General features: G+C 37.2%; 2 protein-coding genes across 4 annotated transcripts; one reads left to right on the plus strand and one right to left on the minus strand.

The window, feature by feature from the left end:
* Window positions 1–1,619: 1,619 nt before the first annotated feature.
* On the minus strand, window positions 1,620–10,622 carry LOC124644261 (zinc finger protein 555-like). 2 transcript variants are annotated; one of them, XM_047183519.1, is made up of 8 exons: window positions 10,309–10,622; window positions 9,398–9,545; window positions 8,333–8,458; window positions 7,386–7,598; window positions 5,797–6,291; window positions 4,545–4,753; window positions 3,568–3,677; window positions 1,620–2,170 (listed from the first exon to the last, which is right to left on the minus strand). In XM_047183519.1, exons 1-8 carry the CDS (start codon window positions 10,462–10,464, stop codon window positions 1,906–1,908), a joined length of 1,722 nt encoding a protein of 573 aa, XP_047039475.1. In that variant the 5' UTR covers window positions 10,465–10,622; the 3' UTR covers window positions 1,620–1,905. The 2 variants fall into 2 exon arrangements, with proteins under 2 accessions (XP_047039475.1, XP_047039474.1); XM_047183518.1 differs by having other exon boundaries at window positions 7,356–7,598.
* A 1,820-nt stretch (window positions 10,623–12,442) lies between these two features.
* Window positions 12,443–16,428, plus strand: LOC124644293 (PR domain zinc finger protein 5-like). 2 transcript variants are annotated; one of them, XM_047183563.1, is made up of 5 exons: window positions 12,443–12,657; window positions 13,120–13,261; window positions 13,838–13,963; window positions 14,256–14,642; window positions 15,290–16,428. In XM_047183563.1, the coding sequence occupies exons 1-5, from the start codon at window positions 12,529–12,531 to the stop codon at window positions 16,333–16,335; spliced, it is 1,830 nt and encodes a 609-aa protein (XP_047039519.1). In that variant the 5' UTR covers window positions 12,443–12,528; the 3' UTR covers window positions 16,336–16,428. The 2 variants fall into 2 exon arrangements, with proteins under 2 accessions (XP_047039519.1, XP_047039520.1); XM_047183564.1 differs by lacking the exon at window positions 12,443–12,657 and adding an exon at window positions 13,458–13,644 and having other exon boundaries at window positions 13,144–13,261.
* The last annotated feature ends 1,364 nt before the right edge of the window (window positions 16,429–17,792 follow it).

The following is a 17,792-nucleotide window of genomic DNA, read 5'->3' on the forward strand; positions in this document are numbered from 1 at the left end:
ACCTTTGCCAGAAGACAGCTATATGTGTTGAGCCCTCTAATCTACAGGAACATTAATAAGACCACCCAAATAGCAAAACTAAACAAACACGAAGCTAAGAATAAGCTGAAGAGCATGCTGTACCTCCTTGACTACTCTCAAACAGAGGAATTATTAATCACTCCAACATAAATTATAACGAAATATTCCATACCAGACGCGAAACACATTCACCGACATATAACACAACACTAAGCAACAAGCTCATACTATCGCAAACTCAGTCTCATCGAACTCAAACTCAGCACACACACAACACATACTCGCACACTTATACACCCCCACACACCCATTTACACACCTACATATATCACCACCTCACACACAACTCTTCTATTGATTACATACACCACCATCCACACACATTTTACTTTATTACTTTTGTTTATATATATCTAAAATCAACTTTAATTTCATTTAATCTAGTCCATCAAATATAAACTTTGTTTACTAAAACATTTTATATCAATGAACACCTATTTGTAATATCAGCCAACCAGCTCGTTTCATGGTAAGGATTTATTAGTGTCCAAGTGACAGTAGAACACTGGCTCCTAAGACACAGGCATTCCTAGTTTAGGGGCCAGGGTCTCAACATTTGTATGCCTTCAATTAAATTGTAATCCTGCTAGATATTAAGCATTTTGTAAACATTTTGTAAGGATTTGCATCAATAAAGCATTTATTTATTTATTTATTTATTTATAAACAAGTTTAAATCAAATTTTATTTACATTATTTACAATTAAGACAATTATTTACATACAAGGTTTATAAAAATCGCCGAAAAAAGGTCGAATTTTCAAAATAAATAATACTGATATTTTATACAAGGAATATTCGTTACTATTGAGTAAATAATGATTGAAATTTTATTTATATTAACAATAAATACATATAATTCTTATTAATTATCATCCTTAATACGTAATACAAGTAAATTGTAGCTTATTTAAATTAAATATTTACAAAAAAACAATAATTTGCTATATAAACCGTTATATAATTATTTTAAAGATGGTCCTAATTTTTTATACATAAAGTAAGTTGGTATATATTTGTCAGTTTGTCTGTCTATCTTACAAAGTGACTATGTGGCTGAAAAACTGACTATAGTCTGACAATGTGTCTATATCGTGTGTCAATAGTCGTGGTGGCCTAGTGGGTAAAGAACCAACCTCTCGAGTATGTGGGCGTGGGTTCAATTCCAGGTCAGGCAAGTACCAATGCAACTTTTCTAAGTTTGTATGTACTTTCTAAGTATATCTTAGACACCAATGGCTGATAAAAAGGTGAAGGAAAACATCTTGAGGAAACCTGGACTATAGTCTGAAATCAGCAACCCGCATTGAGCAAGCGTGGTGATTAATGCTCAATCCTTCTCCGTGTGAGAGGAGGCCGCAGCCCAGCAGTGGGACGATAAAAAAAAGGCTGTAACAGTAACAGTCTGACAAAGTGTCTATATGAATGCCCAAGAGTTTTTCAGTCTGACAAAGTGTCTATCTAACTGATAAAGTGACTTCATGACTGACAACGTTTCTATATGACTGACAAATTAACCAATTCTGATCTTTTTAAGCTACATATCAACATGATATTCTTTGATGTGGTCTTTAAATATTTCTTTCTTATTTTGCATTTCAACTTTAATAGAAGACCGAGAAAGAGTGGTAATTTGTCTGACAATGTGTCTATAGTTTGACAATGTGGCTTTTGTCTGACAAAGTGGCTCTTGTTTGACAAAGTGACTATAGTCTGACAAAGTGACTATATGACTGACAAAGTGGCTGTTATTTAACAAAGTGGCTGTTTGACTGAGAAAGTGACTACATGGCCGCCAAATTGACCTAATTCTGACGTTCTAACTTAAATACCAACATGATACTCCGGATGCTGGCTCTTCACGTGCCCTTTCAGACTGCAGTTCTGTATAAAGGCCTGTCCACACACATGGCAACGGTACCTTCTATCATTGCTGTGAATCCTCATATGGTCTTTCAGGGTTTTCAGTCTGGGGTAGCTTTTTTCACAGACTTTACACTTGAAGTTCCTTTCACCCGTGTGGGTAGGCATATGGTTGTTTAAAGCGAAGCGGGTGAAAAACTTTTGGCCGCAGCATTGGCATTCGTATCTGTAATTAAAGTTATTTTAAATAAGTATTAGATAAATTTAGTTTGTTTTCTCGTGGTGGCCTAGTGGGCAAAGAATCAACCTCTCAAGTATGAGGGCGCGGGTTCAATTCCAGGTCAGGCAAGTACCAATGCAACTTTTCTAAGTTTGTATGTACTTTCTAAGTATATCTTAGACACCAATGACTGTGTTTCGGATGGCACGTTAAACTGTAGGTCCCGGCTGTCATTGAACATTCTTGGCAGTCGTTACGGGTAGTCAGAAGCCAGTAAGTCTGACACCAGTCTAACCAAAGGGTATTGGGTTGCCCGGGTAACTGGGTTGAGGAGGTCAGATAGGCAGTCGCTTCTTGTAAAGCACTGGTACTCAGCTGCATCCGGTTAGACTGGAAGCCGACCCCAACATAGTTGGGAAAAAGGCTCGGAGGATGAGTCTGTTTTGTCCCGGATTAGTTTAAAATATAATGTATTAATCGATAGTAATGTAATTTAGTTAGGCCCAGATTCTAACAAAGGGGATTGAAGATGTTATATAAAAAGAGTACACATAATTCCGTCAAATATAAAATAGTATGAAGTGACTTTTGATATATTTTGCATTCAAGTTCGGTGTTCAAATTCAAATGATCGGTGGCACGCTGAGCAATGATAACAGATGTTGAAACCAGTTACGGCTCTTTGAATGTGTACACCGTAACATTTCATCTGTGTGAAATAAAATCGTCGCTGAGCGATGCTTCCTCAGGATTGCGATTAGTCACAGTATGAATTTATTTATGTTTACCTCCACTTTTTATTTTTGTGACTAATCCTTCCGATTATGATTTAGGTTTCTTTTTTTTTCTTTTTTTTAATAGTAGTTCAGTAGTTTTATTATTATTCTCTATAGAGCATTAATCAGTTCATACCGATGGACACCCGCAACTCCGCATAGGTCCACTTGAAAACCAGCGTCAGACACTAGCTGTCTGGCATAATGCTGAACTGGACCTATTTGGCGCAACCTTTTGTTACTTTATTTTGTTTTTTTTCTATGTGTATGTATGGCTTGTGTCAATAAATAATTTTTCTTTCTTTCTTTTCTTTCAAATTTTTGACTTTCACCCAATCAGTTGAAGTATTCACCTTAAGGCTGTTTCTAAAACCCACCAAGCGATTTGAAACCATCCCAGGAATCGAACCCGGATGCTTTCAACTACTGGGACCAACGGGGCAGTTAGAACAGAAACAAAAATAAATAATAACCGTCGTACCACAAAAACTTTTAATAGTCTGTTGAACACTTGTCTAAATAAATGACAGATTATGACGTTGAAAGAAGGTCCGTTTTGCAGCCACATTTTTTAGACAAGTGTTCAACAGATGTTTAAGTTTTTGTAGTAAGGCTATAATACTTTACCTAAAATCTTTCAAATGGTCTTTCCGTCTATGTATAGTTAATGTTCTTCTAGTGTCGAATATCCTTTCACACATCGTGCACGGGAAGCTTAGAGGCTCTTCACCGTGTACCTGCGAACAAATTATTATGATAACTATGAATATATGTACTCAATTTAAATAGGCACTTATAGTTATCGGCACGAATCTTGAGCTCTGACCTACATCTACGCAGAAGTGATTTATTAGCAAAGAACCAATCCCGAGTGACGGCTATGACGCGACGCACTGCGGGCCAATCACCGCTTTAGCCCGCCCCCGCGCCTCACTTCATACCACAAAAGGGACCCAATAAATTACTTCTGCGCAGGTGAAGGTCAGAGCTCAAGATTCGTGCCGATTACTATAACATGCAGTAATAGAAAATGACGCCTTATGCCGTGACGTAAAAGGGCAAGTAGGGCACTGGATAAAGTTAACATCAAAAAACTGCGAATAATTAAGTGGCTTAGCTTATACAATTCTAATGCAGTAATATGCAAAAATCTTTTTTCCCAAATGTTCCGTGGGATAACGCCGTTAAATATTTTTCATTTTCATTTTTTATTGTTTTCAATTCCTAGAGCTATCATTTGATGCCAATTTCATTACTGGCCGCCGATGGCCCAGGAACGCCCATTCTTCTTTATTGATCTTCTCTCAAATTACCCTCACCTCGAGTAAGTATATCTTAGAAACCAATGACTGAGTATCGGAGAGCACGTTAAACTGTAGGTCCCGGCTGTCATTGAACATCCTTGGCAGTCGTTACGGGTAGTCAGAAGCCAGTAAGTCTGACACCAGTCTAACCAAGGGGTATCGGGTTGCCCGGGTAACTGGGTTGAGGAGGTCAGATAGGCAGTCGCTCCTGTAAAGCACTGGTACTCAGCTGAATCCGGTTAGACTGGAAGCCGACCCCAACATAGTTGGGAAAAAGGCTCGGAGGATGATGACCCTTACCTCGACCAAATGCTTCAACTTCTGCGGGTAAGACATGAGTTTAACATCACACTTGGGGCAGTAGACGCGTCCCTTCTTCCTGTGCACGCGGTCTACATGTAGCTCCTTGTTGTACTGCGCCTTGAACACTTTCCCGCAGTCGGGACAGGGGTAGTCGCCTTGTTCGTGGCGTTGTTGATGCATCATGAAGCGGCCTTTGTCGACGAAACCTGGAAATTTTATTTTATTCTTTATTTTATTTTATTCATCATGATTCATATTCATATGAATTGTAGATAAAAAGGTTAATAGTAGCTATAAAATATGTATAAAAACAAAGTGACTTTTTCTGTCCCTATGTCCCTTTATACGCTTAAATCTTCAAAACTACGCAACGGATTATGAAGCGGTTTATTTTATCATATAGTGTTTCAAAAGGAATGTTTATATGTATAATAACATCCAATAAACATTGGAGAAATACTGTTATTCCGGGCAAAGCCGGGGCGGGTCGCTAATACTATATATTACTCCATTTGAGTAGGCTCTTAACTAAAGGTAAACAATTTTGATGTGACTTTTGGACAAATACATATTAGACAAATATACACTGCATAAAATAATGTTTTAATTGATCAAGTAATTGTTAGTATTTACATAGATTTTTTTGCAGCATTTTATTTTTAAAGTTAGTCTTGAATAAAAAGTCCTGACAAGATTGTTTACTTTTAGTTTTTAGAGTATAGAATAGAGAATAGATTAGGATGGTTAAATATTTGCATATTATTTTAGATATAGGTGGAGCTCGTTAAGCAGCTTGACTCAGTCTGCGATCAGCCTTTTGATGGGTGACTATCTTGTCATGACCAATTCCTCCGTGTTTCGGAAGACATGTTAAATTGGTGTGTCTCAAAGGTCAGGTTACCCAGGTAACTAGGTTAAGGTCAGTTAGGCTGTCACTCCATGTGGCACACGGGTACTCAGCTAAATTATTTTAGACTAGAAGCCGACCCCAATTTACAAAAAGGCTGGCAGATGATGATGATACTTATTTTAAATTCGTATTCCAAAAGAATACGATATCTTTCGGCTTCAATCAAACTTTTTGATAAACTTTCTTATTTTATATATTTATATTGTAAAAGTATATAAAAAACAAATGACAATTACGTTATTTAAAGTTACCAAAAGAATATGACGAACTATTTTATACGATAAAGTTTTAAACCCAGATAACTACCCAACTAATTATCAAAAAAACAATCAAACTTACCTAAACCACAAGTTTCACACACATAATTACTAAAATGTTCATTCATATGTTTATTCAGCGCATGAAAGTACGGAAACAACACATTACAAATAGCACACTTCAACTCATCCCGAGTCAGTTTAAACGGCAACACAGAATCCTTATGATTAAAATAATACTTCTTTTTATGTACACTCGATATATGTTTTTTAAAATCTTCCAAATTATCTATTTTTATAGCACACAGTCTACAATCAATTCTTGTGAGGTCAATTTTGACCATTTTCTTGTGCTCGGTGACTTTAAATTTCTTCGGGTGATGTAGTTCAATGGTATGGTTTCTTAGTAAAGCAGGGTCTGAGTGTAGTTCACCGCAGTAGTAACAGAGCAAGTGGTTGTGTCTACATTTGAAAGGGCAGACGTAAGAGTATTCTACTATTGTTAAAATGTTGGTTTCCATCATGTATGTTGAGTCTCTCTCGCGCATTAATTGTTGCATTTTTGACATCGGTATTTCTGGAAATGAAAGGGAATATATTTTAATACCTAGTATATATTATTGTCGTTTATTATTACACGTATTTTAAAGTAATTTTTATAAGAAATATATATAAAAAACCGGCCAAGTGCGAGTCGGACTCACGCACGAAGGGTTCCGTACCATCCAAAGTAATATTCTATATATATTTATGGATATCGAGCAAAAATGAGCAAAAAATCACGTTGGTTGTATGGGAGCCCCCAACTATTTATTTTTTTCTAGTTTTCAGTATTTGTTGTTATAGCGGCAACAGAAATACATCATCTGTGAAAATTTCAACTCTCTAGCTACCACGATTCATGAGATACAGCCTGGTGACAGACGGACGGACGGACAGAGGAGCGGAAACAATAGGGTCCCGTTTTACCCTTTGGGTACGGAACCCTAAAAACGAAAATATAAGGAAGATATAATAAAGAATCTATTCTGATAAAATAAAGAAAAAAAAATTGTTAGTTTGTTTATACCATAAAGGCTACGAAACTACTGAACTCATATGAAAAATTAAAAATACTTCCTGAGTAACATAGGCCTATATTTTGTCTTTTTTCAAATCGTTTCAGCAGTTTCGGGGCATTTAGGTTACAAGCCAACAAACAAAGACATGTTCCCTCTTGTATATTATTTACATTATTCATTTATTTAACAACCTAACTAGCCTTACTTCTAAACGTGAATTAAATAATAAGTAATACTTAAGGTCTGTTTAAGAAAATTCTTACTTATAAACGTTGCTTAAGCACGTCTAACACCCAGTTTCTTCATCAAAAGTTAAAGTTAAAGTAATGTCTAAAGTAAAAGCAACGGTCAAATTCGTTTTTTCAAGGCTAAAGTGACAGCAAAACTAATAGAAAAATTGAATTTGACCGTTACTTTTACTTTAGACATTACTTTGACTTTTACTTTGGTTTTAACTTTTGATGAAGAAACTGGCTGTTAGTTAGTTTAGATTAGTTAAAATGATGATTAGAGATTTTTATAATTAAGGTTCTTTACATTTTTAAACATTAATTAAAAATAAATATAAAGAAATACCTACTATTACTATTAACAATAGGTTTAACCACCCTATTACTATTAACAATAGGTTTAACCACCCTATTTTTGGGACTTTTCCTCATTTCAACCGGTGGTGGTGATAGCTCTTTTCCCTCCATCAGTTCACTCGACAGCGTGAGTTCTGGCTTAGTCATGTGATGGGTTAGGGGCAAGTCATCCGGGTCGTCAGGGTCAACCGGGTTAACCGGATCGGCGTCCATTTTGTCCGGTTTTAGGTCGTCTTCTGAAAGTTGTTAGATAGTTTTTGATAAATATAATAGGTACACAGGCACTAAAAAATACATATATGTATAAGAGATTACTGAAGTAAAAAAACATTTCATTTTATTGAAGGAAGCTACACTATTCCTGGCTGACACGGACTATATGTAATTTCTACGGGTGTGGGAAGTGCTGCGCGGATGAAACCGCGGGAATCAACTAACGATTTTATAAAGGCTAATTGTTTTCAGTAAGAAACATTCTTGAATTCTAACAGGAAGTTTTGTACATACGATCGCTTGTAACTCACACATAGGGCTGCCATCCGTCCAGGTTTCCCCGGATTTGTCCTCGTTTGGAGGCCGTCCGGGGGCCGTCCGGGCGGGGTTTCAAGAAGTGTCCGGGGAAAACCCGGACACTTTTCATGTAAGGAAGCACCTCATTGAATTTAAGTATATGTTAATAGTAAATGGATTACAAATTAGGTATTACTTTGTTTAAAAAAAATCGTACTCGTTGGGGGAAAAAATGCGATTTACGCCAAATGTCCGGGTTTTTTAAATGTTTGTCCGGGTTTAGCGATATTCGAGATGGCAGCCCTACTCACACAGAAACTACAGGAAACTTTGCCAATATACCTACAGTAATAGCCGACATAGATCAAATTTCACCAATTTGCAGGAAATAGTTCCTTCTCGACGCGGGTAAAACCACAATCGGGAGCTAGTAATAGCACTAAATAGTTAGTTCTCTTACCGGGCGCATCAGCTAGCGCATCGGCACAGTGTTCGTCATCACTGCGCGGGTCTGTGGCCACCGGCTCAGCTTTCACTACCACATCCACATCCAGTTTGGGCAGCCACGGACTGCCTGGCTTTGAGTCTGTAAGGTAATGTGAGTGTGAAATTATTATTGCTGTTATTTTAATGATATGTAAAGTCATATCTGTGTTCATTTGTTTATTAGTATTATGATAATTTTCTTCTTCAGCCTTGTTACGTCTCACTTAGAGGCAGCAGCCTCATAAGGAGAAAGTATGAAGCCATGTATTCACTGGGAAACAATGTTTCAGATACACAGTTTCTGAAACATCACGTAGATGTTTACAGCAACAATGTTTCGGAAACTGCCGTCCACACCGTCAGATGTTTACAATATGTCGCCCGAGGAAGTAGTGTTGTTGTGTGGTGCCTACATTTATTTGCATAAGTCCATTTCTAGTAAAAAGAAAAAGAAAAGAGAAATTACTTGCTATGAAGACATTTATTTGGCGTTTATAAACAAATGAAACACGCGTCCACACTTGTATCCATATGTTGCGCAACTGATTTGTTTCTGTGCTCCCCGCGACGGGTGGGGAGCACAGAAACATTCGATAAACACGTAGTGTTTACAGAAACAAAATTATATGTTTCTGAAACAAAATTATTTGTTTCAGAAACACGTAGATTTTGTTTCTGAAACAGTGTTTATAAACAATTGTTTCTCAGTGAATACATGGCTTGAGCGTTAATCATGTGCACAAGAGGCGGAGTGACGATTTCACACTTGGACTTTAGACTTAGTCCAGGTTTTCATAAAATGTTTTCCTCCACCTTTACTCAGCCATTGCTGTCTAACACATACTTAGAAAGTATATTCAACTTAGAAAAACTGCATTGGTTGAATTATATTCAATCCTGGATATGCAGACTATATACATATTAATATATACTAACTATACCATAACTACATACATATTAATATATACTAACTATACTATAACTCAAAAAAAATATTGAACTGATTAACTTTAATCAAACAAACTCAAAACAAACAAACCATCAGCCTTAGCATCATATATCTTCATCTGCAGGAATGCCTCCTCGCACCTCAACACTTGTCGCCTGAAGCTGAGCGCGTCACGGATCCTGTTTACACAGGTGGCACAGATCAGACGCTCGGAAGGCACCCCGTCCAAGTGGGATAGCTGGAAGGAAGAAGTGGGTTAGATTGATACCAATGTATACTTTTATACCAAGTTTTAAAACTACATCTAGTACAAAGATAAAATCATCATCATCATCTTCCGAGCCTTTTCCCAACTAACTTTATAACCGGGTGCCGCTGAGTACCAGTGTTTTAAATGCAGCGACTGCCCTATCTGACCTTCTCAACCCAGTTACCCGGGCAACCCAATACCCCTTGGTTAAACTGGTGTCAGACTTACTGGCTTCTGACTACCCGTAATGACTGCCAAGGATGTTCAATGACTGACTGTTTAACGTGCCATCCGATTGGTGTCCAAGTTGTATGGAGATATATCAGAATATTTTTTGGTCAGTGTGCCTTAGAGGTGGAGACTTTTGTTGCTCTGTAATTACTTCAAGGCTCCGAAATTACTGAAGTTTTGAAAATTTGGTCAGTGGGTCATCTTAGGGTTCATTTCACTGTTGGAAAACTTGTCTATCCCCAAATAATAAAGGATATATTTTATCAGGGTATACAAGGGAAACCGCAGCAAAGAGCCAGCATATTATATGCAACAACTGAAAATTGAATGGGAAAGCTCAGGACCAGGAGAAGGACATAGATTACTTTTATCCATATCTGGGTATAGAAGTAGTTCCCTCGGGATGTAAGTGATTGTGGGCAGAAACTGTACGTAAAATTTATTCAATAAATAAAGAGTCAAGGCAACATGGTAATTAGAAAATCTAATCTATTTCATGGAACTATTGGAAATATCTCACCAGTAAACTGAAGCAATCCATGATCATATCCGAATATACTTCCTTTTCACCAAAACTCTCGTATTCTATGTTCAAAACACGGCATTTTTTCATATTTCCACAGCATCGACACAAACCACCATCAAATGTTGGACCTTTTCCCTTTTTCGTCGTCATATTGTTGAATTTCTTATATATAGACTTAAATCTAATTGCATTCGCTATTTACATTAGAAAAGCTGGTTTAGTGTAGAATTCAACTAATTGTATTATATTATTTAGCAAAAAAAACACAAATATCGACAAACACAGTATAACAACAATGTCAGATTAGGAAAGATGCCAAAGGCCAAAACGTCAACATGATGATAAAAGAAGAAACTAAACGTGTTCTGCCTTTCAATAAAGCCCTTATATTCAAGTGACAATGGATAATGGATGGCCTGGATCTAAATTTATCAAAATGTGAAATTTTTGTTCCTGACATCCCGGACAGACAGACAGTCATATCAAAATTTAATGTCATAGCACCTCAAATTAAAATTCTGGACGAAACATCATTGCACCTCCTAGGTTCACCTATTTTGGAAGAAAGTTTCACAACATTCATAGATAACAAAATTTCAAATTTTAATGACATTTCGGATAGACTTTTTAAAATTAATCTTCATTCGGCTTTTACCTTAGTAAAATACTGTTGTTTTGGCCCAAAATTTATATACAACCTTCGCTCCTCTCCCTTATGGAAGCAGCCACATCTTTTAGACAGAATTGACCAAATTATCCGTTCTACTTTTACATCTGTTTTTAATTTGGCCTTGGACGACCGAGCGTGGCTTCAAGCCACCCTTCCGATCAGATTCGGTGGCCTCGGTGTCCGCAAAATTTCCAGTTTAAGTCTACCGTCGTTCCTATCCTCGGTCTGCGGCACTAAGGAGTTGACCAGAAAAATTTTAGCCCCTTCACTGGTCGATTCTGAGGTGCCGTGTCTGACTGATGGCATGAACGCCTGGAAAGTGGCTTGCCCAAACACAGCCTTCCCTGACAACCCGGCTTCCCAGAGACAGTGGGACGAGCCGCTCTGCAGATTGACGAGAAATAAACTAATTGAAACATCTGTCAATACTGCTGAGCGTGCCCGCCTACTGGCTGTGGGAGAGTGGGAGTCAGGGTTATGGCTTCACGCACTGCCGTCACCCAGCGTTGGGACCATGCTGGGTGACACTACATTCCGGCTCGCTACATGCCTACGCCTCGGCGCTCCCACTGCGGCTCCGCATCGCTGCCAGTGCGGTGAATCTGTGGACCGCCTTGGGCACCATGGTCTTTCCTGTAGCAAAAGTGCTGGTCGCATGGCACGACACGCCAGCATAAATGACATTATCCGTCGTGCTCTTGTCACCGCCGGAGTGCCAGCCATTTTAGAACCCAGAGGCTTGGCGCGCGACGATGGCAAGAGACCAGACGGGATGTCTATAATGCCTTGGAAGATGGGAAGGTCTTTGGTGTGGGACGCAACCTGCGTCGACACCCTTGCACCTTCCCACCTTCCCAGTACGGCGAGCTGTGTCGGTGCAGCTGCTGCAGCCGCGGAAAACCTCAAGCGGCACAAATATGTAAACCTCACCGGCAATTGCATTTTTGAGCCGTTTGGGGTTGAAACCCTGGGACCATGGGGCCCAAGTGCCCACAGACTCTTTCGAGAAATTAGTAAGCGATTAGTGGAGTCCACTCGTGACCAAAGGGCTGGCCTATACTTCGGTCAAAGGATATGCATTGCCATCCAGCGTGGCAATGCAGCCAGCCTTTTGGGCACGATCCCAGCTGACAGCGATGCGGATGAATATTTTGATACTTAGTTTCCCTATAATAAGATCATTTTGTAAAACTATTGAATAAAAGATCTTAGTGACAATAGCATTCACATGAAAATTTTACATTACATGAACTGAGAAATAGTTGATATTTTAATTCAAATGTAAAATTGCTAGTTCAGTTGAAACCCTTGAGTACGAGAGATGAGAGTCGAAGCAGGATCTAAACGTAAACGTCAGTTTGACAACCACATTTTTCGTCTTCTCTGTTGCACTTACAAAAATTACCATAGTTTGTCTCGTTTTCATGCATTAAGTTGCAAGGCGGAAGCTGGAACGCAGTGCTATGTTTAGAAAGAAAATAAACAAATCTGCAAATATTTTATCGTTTTGTAAATTAAATTGAAATTATTAAATTGTTCTAGTCATGAACGAGAAATATTTCTGCAGATGTTGTTTATCAGAAGACTGCTATAAAGACATGGCTAATGACTATTATTTTGGGCAAGACACAGAAAATTACTGCCAAATGTTGTTGAATATTTTTAACATCAATGTGAGTATAAGTTTATTGCTTTTCATTAGAAAGATAAATAAAGTAATGCTCTGTACTATGTGCACAGCCACATTCATTAAAGTACCGATAGCAAAGCTTTTTTTTTAAAAAAAAACTATGGAATAATAAATGAGTACTTAAAGTTGCAGAACTTTCAGTAATTATATCCTAATTTATCCAGCTAATAGGCTTCCTTACTAGAAAAGGCTGAATATCAGCATATAACATAAAGCTACAGACAAGTTATCTGACGTTCACAAACCTACCTCACTGAGAAACATAACAACCGTTAGGTCCAAGTTCATCAACAACATAAACAGGTCTTAGTTAGTTAGACTGGTTATTCAAAATTTAGACTACCTCTATTTTTAGATCAAATTACTTGATTTTAGTTCAGCCATTTCATATCATCATACACACTGGTTTTTTTTCCCCAACTTAAAATTATTATTTCCATTGCAGATAGTAATTAATGATGAACAAAGGAGTCTAATTTGTGAAGAGTGTGTCTCCAAGCTTCGGAATGCAGCAGCTTACAAGAAGAAGGTTCTAGACGTACAGGAGATGCTCAGGAACAGCGTTCACTTGGAAACTAATGGCAAAGGTACTTGTGAGAGATAATATCTACCATAATATATATATGCTCACAAATAAATACATTGAATTGAATTGAATTAATTGAATGACGGTATTATTAGCCAAATTATAATCAGCTAACACCCAGATAGTAATAGGTACTGTTAAAATATGGGCTTCAAAAATTCCCTTTTATATACCACTTTATTTTTTATTTTTTACAGACAGATTGCTGTCACTGAGCTTACCATCGTCAGACAATCAAGTTGCCAATTCTTCTTCTTCTTCTTTCGTCTTATAGTGAGACTACACTATGTCAGGTCAATATGCCGCCACAGCGAGAGCACGGCCGGATGCGCTCATTAGGTCCTGCCTGCCGCGAGCAACTTTCAAGGCACAGTAGTTGCCAATGTAAAGTATATCTAAAGAGCAATACTTGAAGCCCATGTTTGAACAGTATTCTTTTGGCTAGTGAGCAGAGTTGTATATGTGAGCTAAGACCGTAACTCCCTCAAATTTGTATATGGCCTCATGCTCAGCAGTCAAACTAGCAACAACTATATACAACAAGATAAGAAAATTTTAAATGTACACTTTATTTTAGGCACTACCACCAATACAATAATTGGAGAAGCAGATAATTTAGATGAATTTGTCAATAATAGTGATTACTCTTTTAATGAAAATTATATTAAATGGGAAAATTTTACTTCAGATACATCACAGAAAGGTAAAGCTATCAGTTTTATTTTTAATCTGAATTGATTTATAAAATTGTTTTTCTGCAGTCTTATCGAAAACCGACATCTCTCAGGATATCTATCTATACTTCAAAACTGATATAGGTAGGAGGAAACATTTTTATATGTGCAGAGTTTTTTTAAAACAGGACTTTTTTTAGAGGATTACACTGGATAGTATAGCTACCAAACAGTGAAAGAATTTTACAAATCAGTTCAGTAGTTTCGGAGCCTTTAGGATAGAAACAAACAAAAAATAATATTTTATTTCTTTCATTTCAGGAAAATTCTTCGTCATCCAACTGGAACCTAACAGCCAAAAAAATTCAATAGACTCAAAAACATACTCATTATTCAAAGAAAAATGCAAAAATGAATTTGAACAGCCAACAGATCAAAAAAACATTTTACTTGATACAAATTATTCCTTAAACTCTAACAACACTATTGACGAAAATACAGGAAATATTAATTTACAAGAAAGTATGAATACTGCAGGTGAACAAATAGAAAATGATGACGGTACCTCCGATTTTGAAAATACTGATTGTCAAGAACATAATGTAGGTTTATATGCAAAACTTTTAAGTTCTTGTAATGATGAAGACATTGGTGAAACCTCTAAAAGTAAAAAGAGGAAGAGAAATATCAAGAATATAGGTGATACAGGTAATTTTTAAAGTTACTTTTTATTCAAAGATTCAAGCCCATTAAGGTTTTTTGGTGGGAAATCATCATAACGACCCCTCCCGCTGTGGGTGCAGCGTGAGGGAGTGTCAGACTTACTGACTAAGCCCAGCATGTTTCTTCGTAAGCCCTTTATGTACTGGCGGGGTGTTATTAGACCAATAGATCGATCGTCGATCGACGGCATCGATCGATGGCAGAATGGATTAGTAGACGCCGTCGTCACGTCACCCGCTGCCCGCCCGCGCCCGCCGCGCCATTGATTGACGATTGATCGATTGGTTAGTCGAACGATATCCGTTGATCAATTAAAGCTATTAGACCAGTCGATCGATATTGATCGAAGTTGATCGATGCAGTCGATCGACGATTGATCGATTGGTCTGATAACACCCTAACAGGCGCGAACAATCGCCATCAAGGTACTACAATCTGTACCTACCTGCTTATAAGGTTCAATTTTGATTGGGATTTTACAGATAGTAGCATAACAATGGGTGTCTGTAATACTTGTTAAAAGAAGGTACATTCACCTGCTGGCGTCTGTACTTAAGGTTTTCTAGTGTTGCCATGATGATAAGATAATTTAGAAATCTGTGTTACCATTTTATAAGTATTGTTTTTTACAGCTAAGAAAAAAAAGAAGAAAAATGAAAACAAAAAAGAAATATCTCAGTCGGACTTGCGTTTGCGTTACAAACGCCAGAATACATTGAAACTAATACAAAACTCGAATATCTGCCTTTTTAAATCGTTTCAAAATAAATTCGGTTGCCAACATTGTAATATGAGATTCACTGACTTAGGTCAACTGAAAGAACATTCATTTACCCACGCTACCACAAAAATTAAGAGCCTAGTAAATAGATTAAAAGGCTTATCCTGCAAAAATGCCGAAATATCGGATTTAAAATGTAATATTTGCTCCGAAAAATGCGACGATTTGTCTAAATTAATGGACCATTTAAAAATGCAACATAAGGTCGCGTTCCAGGGAAAAGATCATTACTTAGTGCCATATAAGTTGCATGACGGATTCAAATGCGCGCTCTGCGATACAAAATTCAATACGTATTTAAGATTATCAATTCACATGAATACTCATTATGAATTCACTAACAACGTTTGCGAAATATGTGGACTTTCATACATAAATCGTCAGAGTTTATCTTCCCACGTCCACTCGCAGCATAGAGAGAAAAAATGTTCGCAGTGTCCCGCCATTTTTTTGACAAGCGCGGCAAGAACGAAGCATTTACGTCAAGCGCATGGCGTTCGAAATTTGAAAAGCTATTGCAACTTGTGTAGCAAGACGTTTCGTTACTCCTATTTAGTGAGAGCGCATAAAGTTAAAGAACATGATTTGCAAAGAGAGACGTTTAGTTGTTCCTTGTGTGAAAAAACATTTTGGTCATCGATAAATTTGAAATTGCACGTCCGTTCCGTTCATATAAAAGAAAGGAATTATCCGTGTACGAAGTGTGGTATGCGGTTTTTTACTAAATGCGATCAGCATAGACATGAGAGGACGCATGAAGATTTGCGCTCGTTCTGTTGTAGTTACTGCGACGCTAAGTTCAAGTCGAAAGATTCTTGGCGACGCCATTTGAAAAGGCAACATGGCCATGTTTTTGAGAAAGAAACTGGTAAAACAAAGAATGATATAGAAACTTAAGATATTTAACATCTGTGGCTTCTTTCTTAATAAAAGTTGCAACATTGTTAATAAAATATTAATTTAAGAAATAAAAAAAACTTATTACTTTAATACAAGCTTTTATTTTACCAAACCTTTTACAATTATAAAAAGATAGGACGTTTTAAGAGACGGTCCCAGTTGGGCGCCAACAAAAATGGTACTGTCGGGGAGGACCAAGTAGGTAACCCACAAGTTTGAAACAACTTTTAACTAAAAACAATTAATAGTTATATAAAAATAAATTCTATAGTAAATAAAATAGCACAACAATAACAATAAATTGATTTCAAACAATAAAACTAAATCAAAAATATTGGGTAAATAGCAAAATAAATAGTTACAAAATAACGGCTATAACAAACGAATCACCAAATTTTTTATCTTTCCAATTTGGTTCTTATTTCAACGTTGATATAGAAATTATATTAAAAGAATTAATTTTATTTAAAACTTGGAAGAACAATATTATGTCGCTGCTAGACGTCTGTTCACTTAGAAGATCTTAATAACGCAGTATATCAAAAGGAAGGAAGGTACATAATATATTTATGAAATATAGCAGGCTTAAAACGCTGCAGGGCACTAGTAGGTACCTGTATGAAATAAAAAGGCGTTCTAGCTACTGCTTTCTGTATATTTTCAAAATCAATTATGTCAATGAATAGTTAAACAATTGATTTAAATGTTATTTTAAAAGAGTCATTATGCGTTTTTATTTCATAGCTGTAGTAGGTATTTGATATGCTTATATGCAACATTTTTATATAATATCTATGATGTAGCACCTGTTAGCAATTTTTTCCGGTTTAAGGAATATTCTCTATTCTGTGGAGTTTCCAAAGCCGTTGTGACGCATGCCCATTTCAGTATGCACATAACCCAAAGGTAAACAAACTACAAAAAAATCTGTATGTAACTACATAATATAGTGCATATAATATACTACATATACTTCAAAAACTTTTGAAGTAAAAGTCATAAGGATCAAGATTGTTCACCTTTAGTAAAATGCCTACTGCCTACTCGAATGGAGAATAGTTCTAGGTACCTGATGTCTGAAACAGCAAATTTCACTGGTAGGTATTAAAAGAAGACAAAAGCTAAGCCCGAAAGGTCTTCAGATCACTGGCTATAGGTATTTGTCCGTAGGCATCGACTCCGGGACCGCATTTCAAGTGCACTCTGTATGTCGGCCAGTTTGCAACCGTCTCAGCGGGGTTGTACCGGACTGCGTAGTTGTTGAAGTGGAAATCGCTGAAAAAACGGTCGTACCTACTAAGATTGCGTTTAGGCCTCATAGGTTCGGAGAGGAGAGAGAGGAAAGGGAGTGTCAGACTTGCTGACTAAAACCCGTCATTGTTCCTTCTGAAGCACTTTGTAATTTGCAAACCAGGGCTGCGGCCGGTAGGATGCGAGCATGAGCATTTGCCATT

Source organism: Helicoverpa zea, chromosome 29 (genome assembly GCF_022581195.2).
Source record: "Helicoverpa zea isolate HzStark_Cry1AcR chromosome 29, ilHelZeax1.1, whole genome shotgun sequence".
In the NCBI taxonomy this organism is placed as follows: Eukaryota; Metazoa; Arthropoda; class Insecta; order Lepidoptera; family Noctuidae; genus Helicoverpa; species Helicoverpa zea.

Coding starts and splice junctions, on each gene's coding strand:
- LOC124644261 (XM_047183518.1), bottom strand. CDS start 10,464: ATGACGACGAAAAAGGGAAAAGGTCCAACATTTGATGGTGGTTTGTGT. Junction 8,459..9,397: donor ATATGATGCTAAGGCTGATG/GTTTGTTTGTTT, acceptor ATTACCTTACAG/ACTCAAAGCCAGGCAGTCCG. Junction 6,292..7,355: donor ACCTATTGTTAATAGTAATA/GTAGGTATTTCT, acceptor TTTCATTTCCAG/AAATACCGATGTCAAAAATG.
- LOC124644293 (XM_047183563.1), top strand. CDS start 12,529: ATGAACGAGAAATATTTCTGCAGATGTTGTTTATCAGAAGACTGCTAT. Junction 12,658..13,119: donor TGAATATTTTTAACATCAAT/GTGAGTATAAGT, acceptor TTTCCATTGCAG/ATAGTAATTAATGATGAACA. Junction 13,262..13,837: donor CTTGGAAACTAATGGCAAAG/GTACTTGTGAGA, acceptor ACTTTATTTTAG/GCACTACCACCAATACAATA.